The sequence below is a fragment of the Anser cygnoides genome, chromosome 5 (genome assembly GCF_040182565.1).
Source record: "Anser cygnoides isolate HZ-2024a breed goose chromosome 5, Taihu_goose_T2T_genome, whole genome shotgun sequence".
Lineage (NCBI taxonomy): Eukaryota > Metazoa > Chordata > Aves > Anseriformes > Anatidae > Anser > Anser cygnoides.
In genome coordinates this window covers 65273264-65298681 of record NC_089877.1, presented here as the reverse complement: position 1 = coordinate 65298681, position 25418 = coordinate 65273264, and the positions used below count along the sequence as shown (strand labels likewise).

General features: G+C 44.6%; 1 protein-coding gene across 5 annotated transcripts in view; it reads right to left on the bottom strand.

Moving 5' to 3' along the window:
- Nucleotides 1–16302: 16302 nt before the first annotated feature.
- Nucleotides 16303–25418, bottom strand: part of MDGA2 (MAM domain containing glycosylphosphatidylinositol anchor 2) — a 336382-nt gene continuing 327266 nt past the window's right edge. For all 5 annotated transcript variants that reach the window (XM_066998721.1, XM_048065998.2, XM_048065999.2 and 2 more), the window contains 3 exons: nucleotides 24442–24572; nucleotides 18743–18848; nucleotides 16303–18315 (listed from right to left, as the gene is read on the bottom strand). In XM_066998721.1, coding sequence (XP_066854822.1) covers nucleotides 18227–18315; nucleotides 18743–18848; nucleotides 24442–24572 — 326 coding nt within the window. In that variant the 3' untranslated portion in view covers nucleotides 16303–18226. The remainder of the gene's footprint in view (nucleotides 18316–18742; nucleotides 18849–24441; nucleotides 24573–25418) is intronic.

The following is a 25418-nucleotide window of genomic DNA, read 5'->3' as shown; positions in this document are numbered from 1 at the left end:
AAACTATGTAATGAAAAATCTATGACATTTATATGTCTGCTGGAATATGCAAGTGCATATATTATACAGAGATACATAGATAGGCCCTTTTTATTAACAATGAATGTGGTAAGTCATACAAAGAACCTAATTTTTGCCTGCAGCTCATTCCTCTTTTGTTCATGGGTTCAACTTCTCTTTGGCGACAAGGAAGGATGGGACTTGAAGAGCAGCTTGAAGGAAGATGAAGAGAGAGATACCATTTTCCACCTGTTCCAGTCAAAAGGTCACACCAACTGATCTTGTTTTCAATGTAATCTATGCCTGAATTGTACACTTGGGCTTTTCAAAGAAATACAGATTACTTCATTTTTAAATAAATTTTAAACACTAAAGTGTTTGGTGCTGGGCAGACTATTCCCATTTGGTATTTCAATAGCACAAATGAGCATCAGTTTTATAACTTTGCCAAGGTGTTAGTTAAATTTTAAAGGCTAAATCAAGTTAACTAGATCCATAAATACAATATAGTCAGAAGGAGATAAAATGTAAGTTATTGCCTTTCAGAATTCAGAGAGTACTAGATTACTAATTTCAAGATAAATTTTTTTTTAGGTTAACTTCACCTTGGACAAAAAATATCATACCCTGAATTCTTAAGAAATCAGCCAGGAAATTTAAGATTACTTAAATTACCAAGTAGCATTCATCTGTATCACTCTTGTTATACCGAATTGTTAGTAAATAAAGCGAATGTTACCAGTACATACTGAGCACTCACACATGGACTTACAAGCGATTGCCATGAACGTTTGCTGTTGCACCCCAAGGACAATCCAAACCATCTGTAGCACAATTAATTCACTTACAGCATTTTGCCAGGGCAAAATTTCTGACTTAGGGCACTTTTGGAGCCCTGACCCTGTCATTCAGACTGGTAAAAGGGACACATTTAAATGTTTTCAATATCGTGAGTTACCCTGACAAGTTTGTTTGTGCTGCAGATGGAGATATACACAGCACAATTTAAAATAAATAAATAAATAAATAAATAAATCCAAAATACAGTTCCCTAAAGTCTTACTGCAGAAAGACTCACATAGTCACTCCCAGTTATTTTTCAAGTAAGCTCTCAGTTGCCCTCTTTCCGTTTCGATACCATGGGGTAGACTTTCACCCATCCATCCATCCTCTCCCCAACCCCTGCGGCCCCATAGGCATGATGGGCATTGTGAGAAGCAGACATTTTACCGTTCCTGTTGCTTGATTGCCAAGTGTTTGTATTTCAGTTCTCTGATTTTCCATTGCTCTCATTGTTACTCTGCAGGTGCTGATAATATTTTAGAAAGCTCTCTTATGCTTATTTTCAGCTGGAGGATTTTCATGGCTTTTTGAATGTGAAAATCGTGTTTCAAAATTAATACAATTGGTTTTGAAAAGGTTCCCCTGTTAAACGAGTTGTTTAGGTTTTAAACTTGTATCTTACCAAGACATTTTTAGATTGTTGGAATATTTTCTTTATTGTTCTTGTATATTTTTGTATATTACCTTAATAAGAATTTTTTTTTAACTGATTTGTCCTACTCTGTACATACCTGTGTTACCCACAATGCATTTATTTCTCTATCTCCACCAGTTTGTAACATGATATGGAAAAAGAAAAGACACGGCTCTGATTTCTAACATGCAGAAGTGCACAGTTCTTATTTGGAAAGAAAGTTATATTTAAACAATAAAATATATTATCAGTTTTAGCTTTGACTCATAAATATATAGCTTCTCATTTGAGGAGCAATGGGTATATTGGGCTTTGTTGAAGTTAGGACTTTTTAATAACATTAGAAGCTGATACTAGCTGGCTATCTGTTAAATTCACAATTTTATCTTCTGACTCTTTCACTTTATGATTTGTTGGAAAGAAAATATTGCTCTTCGGCAATATTTTTGCTTCTTTTTAGCTAGGTCATACAGGAAAAGTAATTTTTATATATACAATATTTATATAATATATAATTATTATAATATAATATATCATATTATAATATATCATATTATAATATTATATAATACTATATAATATATAGTATTATATATATTTTATATTATATTATTATTTATATTATATAATTATAAATTATATATTTCTATTATATGTTATATTATATTATGTATATATTATGTATATATTATGTATATATTATATTATATTATATTATATTATATTATATTATATTATATTATATATATTATATATATTATATTATATTATATTATATTATGTTATATAACATATATATTTTATAATATGTAATATATATAATATATAATATTATAATATTATAATATCATATTATATCATATTATAATGTTATATATTTATGATGTATACTATGAATATAATTATAATATGTTTTATGATATGTATAATATGTTTTTTTATTATTATTATTATTACTATATAATTATTATATATGTATATAAAGAGCCTCATCTGTCTGATCAACAAAGATGTTATTTAGAAGTCTGAATACAGTCAGAAGTACAGGCAGAAATCCTTCATCTTGCTTCAATACAGCCAGTCCAGATGAACCAAAATTTAAGGTGCAGCAGCACAGACCTGGCCTACTGCTGAGATACTTGTCCCCTGGTTGTAGACCTACCATGGCTTCTACTCATGGAGCTCAGAAACAGGCCAATAGGAAAGACCCCAGCTTTATCTGGTGAATGGTTTCTTAAACACAGAGTTGTAAATAATTTTAATTCCTCTCATTAATAATGCAGACATTCAGAACTATGTTGGCTTCACTTACAAGCAGCTAGAGGTGAATAAACTACCTGTCTTGCGGGGAGCAGGCAGACAGTTGCAACTACATTCTTTACTTAATCCTCAATATTTCATGGCCACTAAATTATCCACCAGCTTGGAGACTTTGGCCTTCTCACTTTTTATACTTGCATGACACTTTGCATTTCAGCAGTGGCATAATTTCATTTTACCAAAGCCACCTTTCGTGAAGTCTTTAAAAATGATGTTTTACATAGTTTGTTCAATAAATAAATAAATAAAGATGAAATAGGAGAGCCCCAGGTATGATAAGTGAGACTATAGAATAGTAATGACCTTTTTAACATAAGTTAAAACCATAGCAAGATACTCCAACCTGAATCGGACAAAACAGGAACTGAAGTAAACCACAACTTTTTAGTGGTGAGAGTCACTAACTCTGAAGATCAACTGCAAAGGAAAATGACAGTCTTGTCTCCTTTAAGGTTAAGCAAAAGAAGCAATAATTCTAGTACATTCTGACTAATGTCTGCAATTTAAATGGAAATGCAGAATTTAGTCTGGATCTCAACGTGATCATGTTCCTTAGGGGACTAAAATTAAAGTTTATTAGAAAAATAAATATGCCATTTAAAAAGTGAAATGGAACATGTACTTTTAGAAATTAAATTAAATGTCACTACTTACAGCAACTGTAGAAGCAGGAAGATTCGTTGTTCAATTAATTTTTCATCTTAAATAAAAAGAAATCTATATAATAGAGGAAATGCATTTAATAGTCTAGCTGGGTATATAATACATGTCCCAGATGTGAGAAGATTTTCATTAGGAATGGCAAAGTTAGCAAATACAGTCTTCTGCATATCAGCAAAGGAAGAATTGGATTCAATTAATAAAACGGAAGGAATTTGTACTGCGCTACAGCTTCTTCAGCTTTCTCTGACTAGATTATCATTGTCCCAAGGAACGTGTCTGTGGATCGTGTAATAAGTTTGCAAAACGAGCCCAACCCTGTGATTCCCTTGCCCGGTGTGAACGCCCCTGGGTGCTGGCAGAGGCTCGGGGCTCCCAGGTGCCTGGTCTTTCCCCCTTTGCGCTGCAGGACGCGCAGCGCCTCGTTGGCTGCGCTCACGGCCGCAAGAGGAGCCAGAGCAGGCCCCTCTCCCCGCTCCAGCTGCAGCACGAGGTGACACAGCCAGGCTGCCTTTTGGATTTACCCTCTTGGTCTGGCACGTCATGCGATTTTTACCGACCAGACCAAATGAGATCAGGGGAGAGGATGTCTTTGGCCTCATCTGGGTTCTCCGCTGCAGAGATTGCGATGGGAAGTGATGAAGTATGAGACAAAAGCATTTGTTGGAAGGAATTGGTTGCAGTTGTGCTACAGGGGTCACAGTCCTGCTGGCATGGACTATGGCTGCACACCACAGCTCATCTGAAGAGGATCAGGTCGGCTATCACTTCAGGGCTGTGTCCTGATATCAAATCCAGCTCTCGCCCCAGCGCCCCAGCTCAGCCAGACCTCGCACTTGCAGACTTCCCAGGCCTTTCCCACTGCCCTTATATCCCTGCAACATGGAAGCAGGAGGAACACAGTGATGGGGCGGGTGCCATCAAAGGTGCCACTGTCACATATATGAAGGGTGTTAACATGCTCAGCTTCACCACACTGTGCTAAGACACACTGATCAGACAGCAGCTCATGGAAATGGATGAAATGCAATCACAACTTCTCCGCACAAGGTGACTTAAATATTGTTATCTACAAAGACAAATTCTGCCGACTGTTCTACAAACACCAGTCCCGTGTACCTCTCCATTCCCAGGGCAGGGTGATGAATTTGTGAGATTTGCATCCTGGCATTAGAAACGCTGAGCAGTCGTAAGTCGGTCCTCATTTTACAGGTCTGTGAAAGACTGAGTTACTGTCAGGAAAGGACCATATGTCCCCTGACACTGTTTCTGCCTTTAACCACATAACAAATGTAAAATCCTGCCTGATTACTCATTTGAAAAATATATCTCTGCTGTGAAGCTAGTGTCTACGCTAAGAAAAAATTCATATGCTTTAACTGCAGATGAAATTCTTAGATCACTCGGATCATAACCTGAATGTCACAGACCATTAAGCTTAAACCCCTACATCCACTCTCATGACAGTAAATAAATGGAAATCTTTCATCCTCCAGAAGAGGATAAGTTGTTCTGTGCCACAGGAGACCAACACGCCGTGGATGCCGGGGCAGCGAGTCGAAGAGCTGACCCTGCCAGGCTGCCCTGTGGAGGAAGGCAGGGAAGAACAAAACAACCTCTGTTAGTTCCACCTGGTCAAAAACTCCTGCATGACCTGCACACGTCTCAGCTCAGCCCGTGAATGCGAACGAGGACTGGTCAGAAGTCACCCAGACAGAGCAGTCACGGCCAGTAGGAGCAGCACGGCCACCCTGTCCATCTTACCTCCAGCTGTGGGGAATCTCTGCTGCTTCAGATGAGAGCAAGCAAATACAGCATACAGAGCCCGAGCAGCTCTGCCACTGACATAGCCAGATGTTATTGGTCCTATTCAGACGAAGGTCTTCCCGGAGCCAGTTTTTGGTCCAATTTCAAATCTGCAAGTGCTCCATCCCTGGGGCATGTATCTGTCAGCAGGAGGCAGCTCCATCGTTCCCACCAGAGCCATGGGCCCAGCAGTGCAGGGAAGGTGCTGCTTTGGTCCCTCCCACCTGAAAAACCCCTACAGCGATGGTCAAAGCGACACCTGTATTCCTGGACTGGTGTAAAAGTGCAGTAACCAGAGGCTTTTGCATCCAGTGACTGCCAAACTTTAGCCCCGGTTTGTTTTCTGAAAACGGAGCTTTTCTGAAGGAAGCAAGGATGCTTGTCCAGCCCCTGTCATGCATTTTTCATCTTCTTACATTAAAAATAAATTTAATCCACTTTTTGTAACTCAGAAAAATGTAACAACTGAGGGACACATTCACTTTTTTTTTTTTCCCTCTTTGCTATCAGCATTAAAAAAAAAAAAAAAAAAGACTAAACGCCAATTTGTGATGATAAAAGTCAGCAGTCCTGCTAGAAAAAACAGGAAAGGTTATGAGGTTTTTCTCACTGGCTGATAGCACAAATGCAGGAAAGAGCATGGGAAATATTTGATTTTCACCACTGCCAGAGGCAGTGCTGACCCTGGAGGAGGTCAGGAAGGATTGGGTATTGTATATAAGGTAGCAAAATACTTCTGCTGTTTTTTAGGAGCACACACCTGATGCTCACTGCTTGGTTATGGCAGCACCCTATTTTCTGGGTCAGACAATGGGAGCTTTGTTCTCTGGTAACGGCTTAAGCTCCCAATAAAATACAAAAACAATAGGATTGATCACTCGCATCAGTTTTAATTTTAGTAGGGAAGAGTTACTGTAAGCTAATAAAAGATTTTTTCATGTTCTCCACTTTTCTTCCTTGTCCTATTGTCCTGCAAGCCTAGGCAGGAAAATGAGCCTCCTTTCTGATAGACCCTGAAGCCACGTGCCCTAGACCAGGCACATCTGCACTTGTTCGGTATGGGTTAAGCCGACTGCATGGGTAAAGCTCCAGCGTGGAAACCCTCACAGGCACACACGGAGTCCTTCAACACTGGACAGCCTCACTAGCACTAATACTCAAAACCTTGCCAGTGTTACCATGTGTGGGGACTCGTGGTCCTCTAGCATCATCCAAAGCACTTTTTTTTTTCTTTTTTTTTTTTTTCTGAAAATGGTGCTTTCACAGCCAGTTCCTGCTGTGCGAGCTTTCACCTGAGGCATGCAGACAGCTGGGAGCCCTGCAGCCACCCGCCAGCCCAAGCTGCACCCACGCCCACGGAGCCAGTCCCCACTTCAACAGCTGTCTCTAGCCACTAGGACTCAACGACAGGTAATAATCACAGCACCTTCTTATTTTCCTCCCTTTTATGAAATATGATTAAGTGTTTGTTATCCAGAGACAAACCTCGTGCAGACAGCAGCTGCCTCATTCCTGACAGCCCCCACGTCCCATAGAGCACTGCTATCATCGTTGTGATGCTGCTGCTGGTAGCAGTAATGACATCGAGGTCTCATCCAGCGGTCCTACCAGGCAGCCTCATTATGCTCAGTATCGTACACACACCCAGGGACACATGCTCCCCGTCACGCACAGGGAAGATGTCCCAGATGTTCCCTATGCTGAATCGAACAGAAAATGTCAGGCTGCACTTTCAGCCAGTTACCCTGTTAAATACATCTCTTTAATTAAAAAGAGCCCTTGATTTATTTATTTATTTTTTTAATCAAATCAAATACTTTCTTTTCTTTCAAGTGGTCAATCTCCCTTGCATTAGCTCTGTATTAGGATTCGTCTGCGTTCAGACCCAGCAGGGGATGGGACTTGCACTGGGAAGCCCCTTGCTGAGTGAGTGGCTGGGCCCGTAATGGCAATTAGGAAGAGGGTTAGAGGCCATTTAAGCCTCAGTCAGGATCTCTCAGTGCCTTCACACAGGATGCAATTACCACCTATTAGCAATTAACGATTTATTAATATGTGTTGAACATTTTGTCTTTTAAAACAAAACAGAGTTTGTGTTTGCCATATTTCTAGTTTCTGCAAGGAAAGGTGAGTCTCAGGACATTAACCCCTTGGAAGAGTCTCTTGAAAGCTACTGACGTGAGGTAAAGGCACGAGAGAGCATTGCTGATGTTTCAAGGGAATCAGAATAGCGTCAAAGGAAAGTTGACCAAGATCATAACGACCAGAGGATCAAGGAGGAGGTACTGGGTGGCAGAGCCTGGCTGTTACCAGAAGTTCATCAGCACAAGGGGAGCTCCAGAAGATGTTTCTAAGTGTGGCTGCTCAGGTCCAAGCCCTGGGCTGTATTTGCAGTACTTACTGTTTACCTTGCTCATCAAAAGCCAGGAAGGGGAGGGTATCTCACACCAGGAGGTGCCTGACCAGGGCATCTCCCAGGCAATAGTTGGGAAATGCAGGACGAGGCAGCCAGACCGGGCCTCAGGAGGACCACGTTGTACCAGCACACGAACCCGTTGCACACTGAGACCAGTGACTTGCCACACTCAGCATGACTTCTGAAAATCATTTCGTCCACGTGGGGTGGGTTTTACTTGCAGAAAGGCTTTTTATCTCTGCAGATTATAAACAGAAACAAACTTGGAAAGAAAAGCTGTTGTAAGGCCAAGCGATTGTTTCTCTTGTGAGAAAAATGCACTCATTCCCACTGCTTTTCCAGGCCCCGCTAGACTTGCAGTCGCATTCTCTCTCAGTGCCTCCAGTGCAGGCTGAAGAGCCATGAGGTCACCTCTCCCTGCCCCAAACCTCTCTGAGCCCTGCCATGGCCGCTTTTACCCTCTCTGTGCAGATGGCAAAGATGGCACAGCAGGGAGCTGTGCCTGAGCTCGTGTCTGCCGGAGGGGACATGGCATCAGGAGGGAGCTTCGGGGTGACAATCTGGCCACTAGAGTACTTGGGTGCCTTCTTAGCGGTAAGTTAGCAGCATAAATACTAGGTTGTGCCCGATCCTGTCCTTGGAATCTAGTCTTCAACCCCCCAGTGGAAGGACTGGATCCCAGTAACCACTGTGATCCCAGGAGATTGGAAAAAAAAAAAAATGTAAAACAAATAAATAAATAAGTTCTCTTCTCTTTGTCGTTGCTGTTCCTTAATGTACCTCCTGCCTCAATTCAGCTATCGCAGGATTGAGCCTGTTGCTGTTATCAGGCCACTGTTGGTGCAACCAGAATAAATTGGGATTCACGTCCCTCATCAGAATATCATGTTTGTAGCTTTTTTTTTTTTTCCCCTCATTATTTTTCACTCTATATTTAATGATTATGAAAGAAGCATTGTGTTCTGGTGGGATTGGAGCAAACAATGGGAATTGTGAAAGGCCAAGATCCACTACACTAGTACATTACACAAGTCTTACGAGGAGCGGCTGAGGGAGCTGGGCTTGTTCAGCCTGGAGAAGAGGAGGCTCAGGGGCGACCTCATCGCTCTCTACAGTTACCTTAAAGGAGGCTGTAGAGAGGTGGGGGTTGGTCTATTCTCCCACGTGCCTGGTGACAGGACGAGGGGGAATGGGCGAAAGTTGCGACAGGGGAGTTTTAGGTTGGATGTTAGGAAGTACTTCTTTACCGAAAGGGTTATTAAGCATTGGAACGGGCTGCCCATGGAGGTGGTGGAGTCACCATCCCTGGAGGTCTTTAAAAGACGTTTAGATGTAGAGCTTAGCGATATGGTTTAGTGGAGTACTTAGTGTTAGGTCGGAGGTTGGACTCGATGATCTTGAGGTCTCTTCCAACCTAGAAATCTGTGATACTGTGATACTGTGATTAATCCTTGCAAATACATCACCTGTCCTCCTCTCATTAAAAAAAAAAAAAAAAAAAGAGAGAGAACATACTAAAAAAAAACCTCTGACAAGAATAAAAAATATTCCCCAGGGACAAAGATCTGACAGCCCTGGCAGCTCAGCGTGCTGCAACACTCATGCCCAGATACAGCAACTCCACAGGAATAAGCAGCTGGTTAGGAGTAAATATTGACTGACACTGTCTGTCCTACAGACAAGGCTTGCCACTCAGTTCTTGCTAATTTTACTCTGAAAAGGCCCAGGTCCCACAGATATAAAGGTTCCACAAACTGAAAGTTTGGTAAAATCTGTGCCACACATTTACTGATGTTTTTGGTACTAAACAATGCCAAAATCAAGTATTACTGCATAGGTGTTTGCGTGAGTCTTAGCCTCCACAAAAAATGTATGGAACCAAGGGGGATGCAGACGGTGAGGTCCAAGTCTCAGTCCCGTAGGCAGGATGGAGACAGGGTGGCAATTGCAGGCAAGGACACAGAGCACCTGTGTTTGCCAGTGGGCACCTTACTTAGCTGTATACAACGCTTCTAATAGTAATATATATAGTACTGGCTGTGTCTAAACTACAGAGTAAGTGCCTTTGCATCATCTCTTGGCCCCATATGGATCTTCTGTCTAAAACATAATTACCGCGAGAGGAAGAAGAAGCAGGTCAGTGTGTCTGAAATCACGTGAAGCAAGTGCTTTGGCCTTCTGTGCTTTGGCCTTCTGTATTCACTGGGGTGAATACAGGATATCCTATGGACAGAATGAGGGCACGTAAAAGGGTTTCAGGCTGTGAGGTCCAATGGGATAGTGCAAATTTTGAGCTGAAAAGTAGGAGACCAGCATTTTGTATTCCGTGAATTTCAGTGTGCTGCTGTTTGTCACTTCTGAGGCGGAGGCCACTGGAGAGCAAGACTTGCCCGGAAACTCTGAGTTTTATCTTTTGAATTAATTTGAACACGTGCTTAAAAGCTGACAGTCACAAATCTAATCAAAGAACTGATGGAGGCAACCATGGCACCTGAAAAGGTCAAAGAAATATCAGCATTTTCAAAATGTAACGAGAAACAAAATGTGCTTTTATTTCTGTAGATTGTACAGAAATTTTACCTACTCATTTCACCTACAATAAAAATAGACTTTTAATTCTGAAAGGTTGTAAAAAAGTTTATGTCCACATAGACCAGCACAACATAGCCACAGGAGGAACCGCAAGTGAGGGCTCCCCATCCACTTGTGATTTCCTCTTTGTGCATTCATTTCTCCAGCAACATGACATGGACACACAACACGGTCAGATCAGAGAGCAGCATTTTGCCCTTGATTTGCACCAGGACACCAAACAACAGAGAAATTTAATCGTCTACTTAGGCCTTTAAAAAATATTTAGTAGCTAGTCAGTGAAACCTGGAGCATTCGTGTTCTTAATTGTGCTAACGTCGCCGTATTTTAGGAACAAATAACACTTCTAATTCTTCACCTTACAGTTCTCTGGAAACCCCTTGATTAAAAGTGTGCCTGATCGTGTTTTGCGTGCTCACAGCTTTTGATGGCTTCCAGCCCTAGCCTGCAGCCTCAGTAGCAAAGCTGGACAAGAAATAGAAACACTGAGGTCGTGCCTGTGGCAGAGAATGGACGTCAGCCCCACGTCCACATGGGCATCCTCCACATCGTACCATGGTGCCACTGACCTTGTTGCATCTGGACTCATCATACTGTCAGGTCCAGGCTGGATCTGGGGATGCTGTGCCACGCCACCCCATTACACAAAGGCAGGGTTACACTTTCTGTCTTTGGGTATCCACATGCACCCCTCACATCTGTAGCACACGGTCAGCTTTGGGAGGAGTGCTCTTACAGTGGCTCAGCTCTAAAATAACTTGGTCTGGCATGAGATTTGCACACCTCTTCATGCGTGTTTCTCTTGTTTGGCTTCCCAGGGATAGTGTTTGGGCGTTATGGAAGGTCAAAGAAATGGACTTCAACCCTCAGCTGTCTGTACAACCAGGCAAAACCTTGTGACTCTGCTGGCACCAAGCAAAAGGAAAGGCCTCAGAACTGAAGTGGATGGCGTAGTCTTTTTGTGGTCTAATCAAAACCTTTCAATACTAAGCAAGGGGTGGAGGGGTGGGTTGAGGAGAGACAGTCCTCCTTTCTTACCTATTTCAGGAAGGCAGGGATGCATCGAGCAAGTAACATTGCCCACCAGCCCCAGTCCCTCCCAGCTACCCTCCACCCTTCCCTGCAGTGGATCTGGGGGGCAGGAGCAAAGGCAGCACACAGCCAAAAAGGGAAAGGCAGAAAATACTGCTGGCAATTGAAGAGGTAACCAAAAATACTGAGTGATTTTTTTTTTTTTCTTTATAAAATATACATAAAGAACATATACCCTTTGAGGTAAAAGTGAAACCAATTTGTAATTTAACCAGATACATTAACAACAATGACAAAAAATAAATCTACAGTGGGTGTTCTAGTAAAATAAGAGACCAAGTTTGGCTATATACAATACTTGAGATAGTTAAAATGTAATAATCATTATATATACATTAAATACATACAATTACAGTTATTTATATAATATTTACACAAACACAGAGATTTTTTTCCCATTTTCAGTTGGTAGTGTGCAAGCAGAAGCGCATCTGGTCTTTCCTGAGAAGGTGCTGAGGCTGCTAAATCTTACTCACAGAAACGTGTTACTTCAATCTCTTTTGTGGTCATAGACGTCAAAAACCACTCAATAGGTTTTACAGTCATGGTTGTTGCAGTGTTCCTGTTTTGTCCTTATGGGCTGAGGACTGCAAACCTCTAGCCTGAAGAAAGTGAAGACTCGGGGCATGCAAAGATCCTGGGTCTTGAGGCATCAGTGGTGACATTTCTCCAGTTGTCAGCTGTGACCTTAACTGTGAGCAAAGCTACATAAATATTCATTTGTCCAAGCACCTGCCAACATTCAAGTCTCCTTCTCAATAGAAAAAAATATACAGAGAATAGAAATGGAAGGAAATCGGTTGCAAGTCACCTGTCATAGGTCCTTGGTAGGCTCTGATAAGGCCATATGCAACAGGAGGAAACCTGACCACATCATACAAAGAGCCAGCTGGAAGAGACCGTGTTAGGTGAGGCTACCACGATGCACGGAAACATCTATAGAGGAAATGCAAACATTTTCTTATTTACTTTTCAGTTTCTTGTCAGGTTTCCCACAGATTTTATAATTAAAGTACTAGGGCTGCTCTCAGTGAGTTGCACAATATTCATTTGATTGGGAGCTCACTGCTGGACTTGGATATTTTTGGATAGTAGAAGGAAATCATCTCCCTTGTCCCCTCCCCCCAGTAAATTGTGTCTTTCTGCCTCTGACTCCACCAGTTTATCCTTAATCGAGTAGTCTCATTATATCACGATTGTTTCTCTGAGAAATGTGGGTAAGATGTTATTTTATTAAAGCAAAATCTTAGTGTCATCACTGAAACCTCTGGAAGACCCGCTGTCCAGACGCGCTCACATCAATTGTATGCCTGCTTCACAGGCTGTGGACATTGTGTTCTGGGGAAAAAAATACAACATCCTTCCCATAATATAAAACTCGTAATACAGGCTAACTAATCTGACAGATACAATGGTGAACTGTCATGTTTTAGTAAGTCACATCAGGATGTATTACCCCAAGTGTCCTGTATTTGGGATAATGATAGCTCCTATTCTTTTTATTTTTATTTTTTAAACTATATGTATTTTCTACACCAGAGATAGAAATATTTTAGCTTGGCCAAAAACAATGAAAAGGGGACCTGAAGATGGTCGGGAGTACAGAGTGAGAGGAGCTTAACACCACAAACATAATGCTGCTGGCCCAAGAACATATGGCACCAAAGTGGCCATGAACACGTTTATGTTGGCAGCAAGAAGTGGGGATCACAAACCTCCCAACAGTGGGGAGTTGCCATGACCTTATGAGTAATGTAGAGGGCAAAACTCAAATGCATCATTCCCCTTCCACCTTTTCAGTGGTTTTTAAGACTGATGAGAAAGCGTGCCCCGCATGTCGCTCCCCACTCTGTGTCCTGCAGGGTGCTTTCCTTGCCTCTGTGTGCTGGGGTGCGTTCCTGTGGGAGCTACAGGGAGATGCTGGGATCGGGGTTTAGAAAAAATGACCTAACATTTCTGAAGAGTAAATATCCCTCGACTGCAGGACTGCACGAGCTGTGCGGCAGCGATATGCTTGGCATGAAGGAAAACCCAGTGGCTAGAACATGAGTTTAATTCCTTCTGTGCTGCTGGGACTGACTTGCGTTGTGGTGGTGCAGCCATAAATGATGGAGCATGCGCCTGTGGTGCAGGTTCCAAAAAAAAATCTGAAATATATATATATTTGTAGGTTTTTATTATTTTCTAGGAAAATACAAGAAATAATCCAGCTGGCATCCAACCTCTTTATATACAGGCAGATAGTGTGTATGATAGGAGACTACTTTTGTTATTGAACTGCTCTAGAAATCCATTCTTCTGATGGATAGCAGTTCTTTTGGGGGAGGAAGAGTGTTTCAATTATCCTTTGATGCATGATACTAGTGAGTAAATCCTCCAGAAATTAAACCAGTGTGGCCTCTTCCACCAAGGGTGGGAAAAAAAAATAAATCCAATTGTTCTGACTAAACTGCTCACTACAAAGGGATTTCACTGACCTCACACGGCAGTAAAACAGAAACCAACATTGAACAAAAAGCTGATGTTTTAACTGATCAGCTCTGTTTTAAAGTTTGGGGATTCTGACTGCCCCAAGAGCTGCTCTGACTAAATGATGATATTTACATTGGTGAATGCAGCAGAGATTCAAGTGTTTGGTGTCATGGAGGAAGCTGCTTTGGCATCCCCAGAGGTCAACATTTCTGCCTAGGAACAGGCAGTAGCCTCTCCCATCTCCTTGGCTGAGCTGGCAGTTCCTCCTCCAAAGCCTCTGATTTCATGAAGGAATTTCACATTTCCAAGGATTTATGTGGGCCTGACAGTAGCATACACTTAGATAATCATTTCCAAAAACTGGCTGACATGATGTGAGCTCAGTGTAAAGAACCTGTTCTCTGTACTATCCAGTAGTTAATGCTTTTATTTTTATACGCATAAGTTATCACCACGTTGATGGGCTCTCCAGGAGCTGCTCCTTGCCTTCAAATCTTAATTGTACATTTGTAAAATGTTTTGTGATGTGTTTTCCCCCTTGTAGTCTCTGTTCTTTTATCCTCCCTCATGTCCCATCCAGGATCCAAGCTTAGCTGGGGCTGGCTGGAGAAGTAGCACAGTGAGATCAAAGCACTTGGCAACTCTGTGTGGGATTTCCCATTCAAACTGCGTGCTTTGTGAAAAAAATGAACTTGCATGCCTTCGCTGGAGGTGACAAAAGGGGAATACTCCAGTAATGTCCTTGTTCTCCCAGATCACCCTGAGAAAGAATAAAATACATTGGAAAGTTCGTTGTGGGGTCCACCTACCTCTGCCTTGGGAACACCCAGCTGACTCCCACAGCCGCTTCCCTAAAAAGCCTGGCAGCTGATCCCAGCAGCCAGGTGTTGTAGTTGCTGTAAGTCCACTTTCACACAAAGGAACCATTAAAAAAATATGTCAGGAACATACAAATCCAGAATAGCAAATATCTGTCTCAGTCTGTACTTCTTGCTCGTGGCCCAAGGTAAAACCTGTCTTTTCAGTACCTTATGTTAGGAATGTAAAGGAAGATAGCACTACTACTGAACCAACATCTGAAGGAGAAAAGCCTGCCTTTCTTAGCACCTTCTTCTGCACCCAAGTGAGCAGAACAGAACTGAAATAGGCAGGGCAAATAAATTTCCTGTCACACAAAGACTTGTCCTTTTTCTGGAAAAAACAGCCTATCCTGCTCTGAAAGACAGCTTTGGTGTTTGGCTGTCAGCTGAAAACTTCCATCAAATATTCATCCTTGTCCTCCACCAAGGAAAGAAAAATCAAAACATGAGGAGGAAACAGGGATTTCAGTTTGCAGTTTTAGCTTGTGATCTCCACAAAACACACAATCTCCAATTTAGTGGCCATCTCCAGGCTGCCTAAGAACGAGGCATAGCAGCACAGTTCCCAAATCCTCCCTGCCCACAGAGTCCCTGGCCAGGAGCAGCAGCTTCAAAGTCACTTTTCCGGGCCTGCGCCGAACAACGGGCATCCAAATTTCAGTTTACTTTCAGTCTGGTTTTTGGGAGGGATAAATCTGAGGGAAAACATTTTAAAGGGAACAGAATGGTTCACGCTTTACCTCAAAATGACTGACAGATGGCCACTCTTTATTTCCACGCTCCCCATTCCACCCGATCAGGACAGCGCAGTGGGTGTCACAGAACCCAGCCGCAGCCTTGCCGTCAGCGAGCGTGAGGAGACGCAGGCCAGGCCCGGCGTGGTGGGGCCTGGCCCCACGGTGGTGGTGACCTCCTGCCACAGACAGCTTCCTCAGCTGCTGCTCGAGCCAGGCCACGGGCCACAGGGCCCAGCTCTGATGACTGCCAGAGGTGCAGCAGGAACTGTAACGGGAAAGTGCTGCAAAAGCGACGTTCCCTCCCGGCAGGGCTCCGGACACGGCCTGTCTTGCAGCGTGTGTGCAAAGCTGGCCCCTCCGGAGACAGCCACGCCAAAAACGCCCACAGAGGAGTCTCTCGGATGACACCACGGTCCTTTGGCTTTCACAAGGAGGATGCTCGTGAAGGTCTGACGTCCACAAATCCTGAATTACAAGGCACACTGACCTCCTAAGAGAAAATCTGCATCAGGGTCTCACCATACCTGACCCAGTTCTCTGGTCCACAGTTAAAATCCAGTGCTTCCAGTGGGAAATTTCTTTTATTTACAAACACCTGCAGCGTCAAACCCCACAGTCCAACCAAGCTCCGAGCTCCCACTGTCCTCCGAGCAGCTGTTTCACTGCAGCACAGGTATTAGACACCACAAAACACCTACAAACCAGCTCTGACAGCGTCCTCAGAAAGCTCCTTCCCCTGAGCACCACCAGTACGGACCATTACATCTTCAGACAGCACCAGTTTGTCAGAGGAAAAAACCACATCATCCCAGTCGCACCCGTCCGGGGCGCACATGCACATAGCTCAACAAACACACGTACCACGCGGCATACCTTACCTGGAAAGAGGCTTTATTGAACATAGCTGTAAAATTATCTCTTCAGTTGAATTACTGAATTTGCACAAACATTTCTCTACAGAATAAAAAAAATCAAGCCTTGTCAACGTTTTACTGCATCTCGTTGTGCTTTTTATACTCATATTTGCAAATATTATACTCGTTTGTTTGTTTTCATGTTTGTACTCCAATTACTTGCATATCAGTTTTTTTTAATCCTAGGGTGTTGAGAGAACACAGAATAATAATAATAATAATTATAATAATTATAATAATAATACTCTTCTTTAGACAAAAGTCTTTTTTTTTTTTTCTTTTAAATGAAGTTAAAAGCTGAGATAATTTAAGGAAAAAGGTCTTCAAATTGTCATAACCAACTGTCAGGGAAATTTACAATGCAGTGGAAAACCGGCTGGCTAACGGTACGTGTTCGGGCAGCTGCAACACCGCGTGCACAGCTTTCCTTTTGTCACAAGAGTGGATTTTAGACTTCGCCACAACACCAGGACCCCCCTCCCTGCCCGCGCGGGCAGAGGCCCCGCGCCACCCGCGCGTCGCCAGCACCAGGCTGTGCCCCCACAGCCGTGGAGTGTGGCCGTGGCCTCGTGTCCCCCCGCGCCGCCGTCCCCACGCGCGCCCCGGGCCCGTACAGCCTTGCCTGCCGAGGTCAGGGCAGGAAAACCCCTTCTGCCTCTGACCACCGGCGCTAAGTGCATCTTAACCACCTTTTCCTCTGGTTGACCCACCTGATAACCTGAAACAAACCAAACAAATCAAAAGTGCTGCTCCCATTTCCAGGACCAACGGAAGCTATTTTCTAATGGATAATAAGCTGAAAGGCCATGGCTGTCTGGAAGGTTAAACAACAAATATCTCATCCGAAAGGGCTTACGCAGCAGCTTAGGTCCATCCATCTCCAGGAGCGGCTTCGTTTCCTCGCCTGCAGTCTGCACACCCAGGCTCCGTAGTTTGTTTAGAAAATAGTTTGCACAAACCACATTTTAGCAGTGCAAGCTTCTGTGTTGAAATTATTATTATTATATATATATTTTTAAATCAGGCTTGTTTCATTGAAGGCACTTGGTTTCCATGGCAATTTATAAAAGACGGTGGTTTGGTTTCTTCACTTCATTAGAACAGATGACTTAGTTGGGGAGGGGAGAGGGGTGTTCGAGTGGCCGCAAGCAAGCTCCGATAAGCCTGTGTAATATGTAAGCCCAGGTCGCACATCCTGGATAGTAATGCATGCAAAAGGAGACAGCATACAGTTATCAAGCATAGCCATGAGAAATGAAACATAAATGTCTTAAAACAGCTCTGATTTAGGGTTATTCTCTAGGGGAGGTGACAGCCAAAGGCAAAAGGGCCTACATTTATTTAACTCTATGCTAAAAACCTTCTTGAAGGGAAAATGAATGCCAGCTCTTCACATACCCTGTTTACAGTGAGGTGTTTCTCTCTCTGTGTTTTATTTTTATTATTTCCTCTCTCTCTCCATTTTTTTCCTTTTTTTTTTTTTTTGGCAGGCCATTAGGTTTCCATGGTAACAAGCAAACTATTCATTTGAAACAAAACCAGCCATGACTTTGTGCTTTGACAAGGGTTTCTATAGCTCTTTTCCGAGAGTTCAACCAGATGATGCTGTATTCATTATTGACCACAAAAGCACCTGAAGGTCTCTTCCTTACTTAGGCCAGATCTCGTTCTCACACGTGGTTCATAGTGAGTTACACTCCCGTGATGCCTTTTATGTCCCCAGTGCTTTTTAATTTTTTTTATTTATTATGTATTTATTTAACTTTTGAGTCAGTCAGTGGAGGAATCTTTGGTAGTTTGTTTTTAAATGTCCATTTTACAAAGACTCTTTCTTCATGCCAGTGCCTGGTGAATCTTTTGTAGCCTCTGCCAGGATAAGGTCACCTCTGATGACTTAAGACAGACATGAGGATGATAACTGCGATAAGTCGTATATGCGCTAATGTCCCAACAGCACCTGATCGTAAATCTACAAAAAGGGGGAAAAAGGTAGAATTAAAGGTTTGTGTTATAATGCAGACATGGGGGTGGAGGGATGAAAGAAGGTCCACAGGCAATCATGATACTTCCATTTATTAATTTCACATTGTTCTGACCCCCTAACCATTTTTCTAATATTGCTTTGTCTGTCTGTCCATCTGGAACCATCCAAAGCTGCCAGAAGTGCAGCCCTTGGATGGCCATGCCACCTCAAATGCTCCAGGCACTTGGGGCCCTCCTGCACCAGGGGCTCCTTCCTCTGCTGTGCAGATGGAAGGGAAAACTTTTCAATGTAAGCCTCTCCAACTTAACCCAACAGTATTTTGCTCTCCTGCAGGACATCCATTTTAAAGATACCTCAATTTTGCAGCTCAAGAAGCAATTTGCTCTCCCCAGGGTGTAGAAGAGCCACTTACTGTTGGCCGGCTGGTCGGACTTCATACACTCTCCTTCCACAATTGATACATCGTCGATAGCAATGTCACCTTCAATGCCTGGGCCCCGGATCCCTTCAAATATGAGCTGCAAAAAATTATAAAGAACAAACAGCTGATAGCACGACAAGCAGAAAACATATAGCTGCATTTTGCACAGCTTTAAACTGCACCGAGGGGCTTGGAATAACGCAAACACTTTGTATGGGGCAGAAAATGACCACTGAGCTCACACATCCTTGTGAGGTGAACAGACAGGATGTGAGCTTAGCTCAAGGAAAATGCTTAGTTCTCTAAATTCAGTTTTGTGATAGGGCATTTGCAGACTGCAAGAAAAAACAGGAGTCTCCTGCTCTTGAATTGCCTTCTGCCTCCAGCCTCTAACAGTGAGCAAACACCAGAGCTCACAATTCCCACCACGACATACTTCGGTGTCTTCTTCCATGGTGTCTCTGTGCCAAAACGAGAGGAAGAGATGCTCTGGAGGTTCTCCTTCTCATTAGGGTCTCACTTCACGCACCAAGGACATCTCAGACAACAGACAACTCAGGCCACCAACAATGGGAAACACTAAGGGTAGGCTTTGACACGTATGTGCACTCAGCACCTCAGCACTGCTGGTGGATGCAAATCCCAGCAAGGAAAAAAAGGGGATTAAATGCAAAGATTTAAAGAGATTCAGGGTGCTTTCCTCAGAATCTCCTGCCACTTGAAGCAAACGGCAGAGGCACAGTTTGAAGAACAGCGCCTGCTCCATGTCAAAGAACTGAGCGTCCCCTTGACTCCAAACTGTGCGAAAACACACCAAGGGGCCAGGAGAGCTCCACAGTAAAATGAGGCCTCTGCTTCTCAAAAACGGCCCAGCCAGTCCCCCCATTTCCCACACCAGGCTCCTCCACCTACACTGTGGTGGCACTTCTCTGCCTGCATAAGGACGGGAGCTGCCTCCCCTGCACCCTTCCCCTTGGGAGATGCTTCCTGGCCCACAAAAAACTGGTGAGAAACCTCTCAGGAGTCGGGCTGGTCTTCCTTCATCCATTAACAAGGATTCAATTTACCTCAGGGGTTGGGGGACTGCCTTTGATTTGTAACCCCCAAGGTCCCAGAGATCTCCTGTGACAGCTGTGGTGGATTTTAACCTCCCACATCTCCTGCCATGGCAGGAACCGATGCTAGTGGCCACACCACCTCTCTCCTACTCCTTTCAGTGGCTCATACTTGTGCACAGAAGCATTGATCCCTTCTAGGAATGGTCTTGCATTTACATTTTTGTAGGACATTATTTTGTCTTAGGGAGGGTCAGGGTAGAGATTTCATTCCTCTTCGGGGCTTTGACTTTTGCCAAAAGGATGCTTGTGCTTTAAGGGGACTACGAGTCATATTCTGTCAAATATTCCTACTCTGAAACCCCAGCTGCACACCTGGGAAGGGAAATGCTGCCTGTACGGGCACGCACGCCTTGTAGCAAGGTGAGCAGTATATTTGCTGTAAGGTTGGTTGCACATTGCTGTCGTACTAAAGAAACAAAGTTGTCTGCTTTCCTCTCCCAAACACGATGTGATGCTGTCCTGCCATGCTGCTGCTTAATTAGCTCTGCAGAGGAGTGGACCCATTCTGTGAAGCAAGGAATTTATTCACTAGCAAACTTCAAAGCCATTCTAAAGAGATGAAGGAATTACATGCGGAATGCATTTCCCAAGCAGCACCATTTGCACAACTCTCTCTCCTTTCCTTCCTCCCCCCGCCCCCTCAGGCCTTTGAAATATGTTTGGTTAACTCAGATGAAAAGTTTTTAAACTTTAATCTGCAACAATATATGCATGAAATTCAATGAGTTTTATAAGGGCTTGCTGTGGCACTAATGGAGAAATTAACTCTTGGGGGTAGAGCCAATTTGACAAAAAATATTAATACCATCTGGAGCAAAATGCTTAAATTACACTTGGTAATGAACTAACTGCATTAGGGAGGTGGCTGGGGCACTCGGATGGGCTCTCTCTGCGTCCGTTGATTTCAGCAGGACACAGGTCCAAGCCCCTTCTTCTGGCAGCTTCTGACATTTCTTTGCTCATTAATACAGTTCAGGCAGAGCCGCTCGTTTGAAATGAATAACTTTCATTATAAATGATGAGTACACTCTCGGGGTGGAGGAAGATGCCCCTGTAAATCACAGAGGGGCTCCGCTCTGCCTGGAGCCAGCCCGGCTGCAGGAGCATCGCCCAGCAGCACGAGGCGATGGAGCCTGATGCCACGAGACATCGCATGGCACCGGCAGCTCTCCTCCCTGCCCTTCAGCACGTCCCTCAGCCTGGGCCACGACCCATCCCATCCTGGGTAGCCGGCAGGTGCCTGACCCCGCAGCAGAGAGCTGCCGAGATGAAGGCGTGTATTTACAGCCTGCCTGGGGTGTCCTAAGGCAGGCGGCAAGGTCTGCACGGAAAGCACTAAATAAATGTGAAAGCGGTGCGTTTGGAGCAGGTGACTCCATCAGTGTTTCACTGAAGTGCGATGCTGTAGGTTAATTACTGTAACGAGGTGTATATTAGTGCAACAGGGAACTGTAATTGGGAAAACAGTGAGCTTTTCCATAATTTATCCTGATGTCTGAAAACAATGTCTCAAGTAATTACCCATCTCACAATTTTTCCACTCTGCCTCTGACAAGGGGGAGTATTCAGCTCGAGAGGAGAGCGCCTCCTCCTCTCCCCCAAAGCACAGCCTGCCCTCCTGCTCCTTGGCAGAAGGCTTATCACCTGCAGCTGAGTCTCAAGTCGAATCTTTCCTGACAATGAAAAACACTGTTTCCAGACAAAACGATTCTATGCAAATACAACGGTGAGCATTTAATTAAAATCTGCAGTTGGCAGTGTGTTTTATAGGCCTCAAAGATGGCTTGCTATTAGGCAGCTTGGCCACACGCTCTGAACAAATCACCGCAGATGAATATTGGCAGCGCATGAGGCACCATCCAGCCCGCAGTTCACAGCTATTTGCAGGAGGTGCCAGATGATCAGGATCTCCTATCAGTCTCCCACAAAACCTATTATCTGCATGTCTGTGACTTCACAAAGCTGTTGTTAAAAATACTGCAGTTAGCAGAAGAACAGTGGGGCTTACAAATACACCAACGGCTGCTCTGCTCTCTTATTGGGGAAATGGAAATTATCCCTGCAGTGCCCCCAGAACTATCCCGAGAGTCTTTGGGGGATTCAGCTTGTTCTTCAACATGATTTCAGATCGATTTTTCTTTCCTGGCAAATCTCCTAAGAGAAGTGGAGATGAGCCCCATGAATGTCCCCATCCAGACAGCATGATGGCAAGTCTGTAGCTTTAGGTTCACATCTCAGACGTCACTTCTCCCAACAGCCACAGGCTGCCTCTGGGCACCAGTTCACTGCCTGTACGGGGCTGAAGATTTCAGTGGTCCAGGTTGGAATTTGGCAGCAATGGTGACCACCACGATCATCACCACCACCACACCATCGCTAGCGAGATGGCCCCTTCCAATGGCCTCATGTGAGCGGCCAGGGTGGGACGAGAAGGGATGCTCAGTCCTGCACACACCTGCAGAGCCTTGTTGAAGCAGCAGCACTTGGGGGCAGTGCGGCGGAGGCTCCTCCACCAACTCCTGAGCTGATGCTGGCACTGAGATAGCTTTTATGCAGAGCTTCTCCTGACTCAAAGCGCTGTAATGCTCTCAGCCCTTCACGACAGAAGCTTTGTTATCTGCCATGAGGACTGGGGAGGTATAAACAAGTCTGGGCAGCACTTCCCCATACAAATTAATCAATAAAAAGTTTTAATTTCTGTGTCAGTGTACTGTTTTACTGCAAAGATTCACTTCAATACACTCTCCTTAAATTTAACTGGGAGGTTTATATTCTTTCCTATTTAGACTCCTAAATAGAAAATAAAGTTTGTGTGATGCAAGGGCAGTTAAAAAAGTAATTTAAGATTCCCACCACCCTGACATTTATTTGTTATATTTGTGCAGAGCTTCATGGCTTTACATCTATTTTATGCCAAAGCCTTTAAAAACAATGTGAAAGGTGAAAAACAGCCAAGAAGAGGAGCTGCCATTTTTTTTGTACCAGTAGTGGCACCCGTGAACATGGCTTTAAGAAATACGAGGGGAGGTGTGCTAGCAGCAGAAGCGACCCCAGTGACTTTATTTCTCTGAAAGCCAGGGCCCCTGCGAGGGCTGACGCTCGCATCCCCAGGGCCAGCGGCGGGCTCGGGCCTCAGGCTGCCCTGCGCCTGGCAGAGACCTCAGCTCGCCCCTCCACCAAACTGTGCCTCCTCTCCGGCCTGATGAGCTGCCCCCCAGCTGGCACCCTATCGCCCTCCTCCACTCCTCATTGCTGGTGCCAAACCCTTGGCATCCCTCTGCCCAGCGCTGACACCCCCACCCTTCCCTTACTGCTGCCAGAGCCCCTCTCAAGTCTCACGAATCTCCCGCGGACACACCTGCAAACACTTCATTTCAGCTTCCCCGACCCTCTCTTCTCTCCCCTCACCACTGCAGTTATTATGTTCAGATACTAAATCATTTTTCTCTCCCTCACTGTTCATTCTGCTTGGACTTGCCCTGCCTTTACCCCCTCGGAGCAGCTCCCTGCCATGCTCTCCAGCACTCATCCTCTCCTCTGTGCTTTTCTTGCCCAATTCCATCACTGTTCAACTCCAGCGTCACATCACGCTACACTTTGCATATCCCTCTCCAATAATTTTCCTCTAATTTCCTCCCATGCAATTCTTCTGTCATCACCTGTGCCAAATCATTTCTCTCATTGCCTCTCGCGCATGGAAATAAAAACAAAGGGTCAGGAGCAGCAGCTACCCCTACACTGAACCCCAACCCACAGGTTTCAGATAGCAGTTTTGAATCTCATGCAATGTCTGCTTTTCCCCAAAGCCACCATCTCCCTGGGGGGACCTGGGTGCTCCAGAGAGGGGACAGAGCACCTGGGCAGCCAGGCATCGTGGTGCACAACCCACGTCCCAAACACAGGCGGGCCTGCTGGTGGCAGCCTGCTTCTGGGTCTGTGCCAGTTACAAACAGCTCGTGAATGAGAGCTGCCTGTAACAGTCTGTCAGCATCTCACTGTCAAACCCAAACAGAGACGTCTGAAACCTGTCATAACGTGCAGTGAATGAAGCGAGCAGCTCTGCCACAGCGCTGCCCTGTACAGGCAGCACTGCTGCTTCGGCCCCTCTCAGCAGAGGCCTGGAGCATTCCTTTTTTCGTGGAGAACACGAGTATACCAAGAGACTTCTAACACAGACATTACCACAGACCCTAAATATTTTTTTCGCAGGAAGAAATTTCATATTCCGGTTGCTAATCTAAAATAAATAAATATATATATACATGTATCATCAGCTAACAGCATTGTCTGAAAACCGAACGGCATTTCCTCTCCTAGGAAATAGCTGCTGCTCTGCCATTGAAGTGTGCATTATTAAGCTCTGTGGTGCTCACCTATTTGCAGCAAGGAAGGCAATTATCTGTCCATAAAGCAGCTTTCAGACCTGAAATGATGCTGTGAAATCCTGTCTCAGAAGGCAAGGGTCACCGTACGCCTGCCCCATTCGTGATGTCCCCCTCCACAGCAAACCAAATACTCCAGTTTTGGTGTGAGGTCTTGCACCACGAAGCAACGCACAGGCCAGTCCCTTACCTGAAACGAAGTCGGGGGGTTTATGTTAACGCGGGCTTGGTTCCAATGCTGGCCCTTATTTCCACTTGAAGACCACAATGGGTTCTCTATCGTGGTCTGTCCTTTCAACCGCAGGTAAACGTTCAGGCTTCCTGGAAGAGAGGGCAAGAACTTGAGTGGTTAGGCAGGAACCCGAGCTGGCCAGGCTGCGGTGGAGCAAGACGCTGGGCTGGAGAAAGAGGGGTGCTGGGGGGCTCTGCCCTTCCGCAGCATGCAGCCTGGGACAGACCTCTGCAGTGGATGGCAGTGGGTGTGGAAGGGGTCTTGGCTCGTATTTGAAAACTTTTAAACTCAGGAAAACCGTGCGTTGATCAAGTGAGCTCTCAGCAGAGGATGGCACAGAAACCAGCCGAGGCCCCTAGCAGGCAGAGCTGTGCCTCTTGCTCCCAGCAGCTTGGGAAGGACGCAGGGCTTCCCGGGGTGAGTGGGCAAAATGGAGTTTTCTGTGCTTTAGTGCATTTATAGCCTCTTTACCCAAAGATAAATAAGCAATGCAGTTTCCTTATTAAAAAAAAAAATAGGAAAAGAAAACAGAAGTTCTTGCTTATAAAGACTGCCCAACTTCTTGTTTGTACATGGTTTAAATAATAGAGTGCCATTGATCCTGGAAAATCTATCTCAGAAATAGATGTTATGCCCTTTTTGCCATTATGAAGGACACTATGCCATTTTTGAAGGGCAAGACAATCCAAGACAATCCTCTGAGTTCAAATAACCTCAGGAAAACTGTCCCTCACCTTGGAAAAAAAACACAAACCATAGCCCTGGTCTTTCCCCACTGCTGACCGTTAAGTTACTGGCTCCAGCACAGGCATTGTCTGCAACAGGGAGCAGGCTGCCTGCATTCAGCACTTTCCTGCACAGTGCCCATCTCCCTGGCTCCCTTCTCGGCCTTGGACCGTGAACACACACCAGACTGCCTTGGTGCACCAGCACCG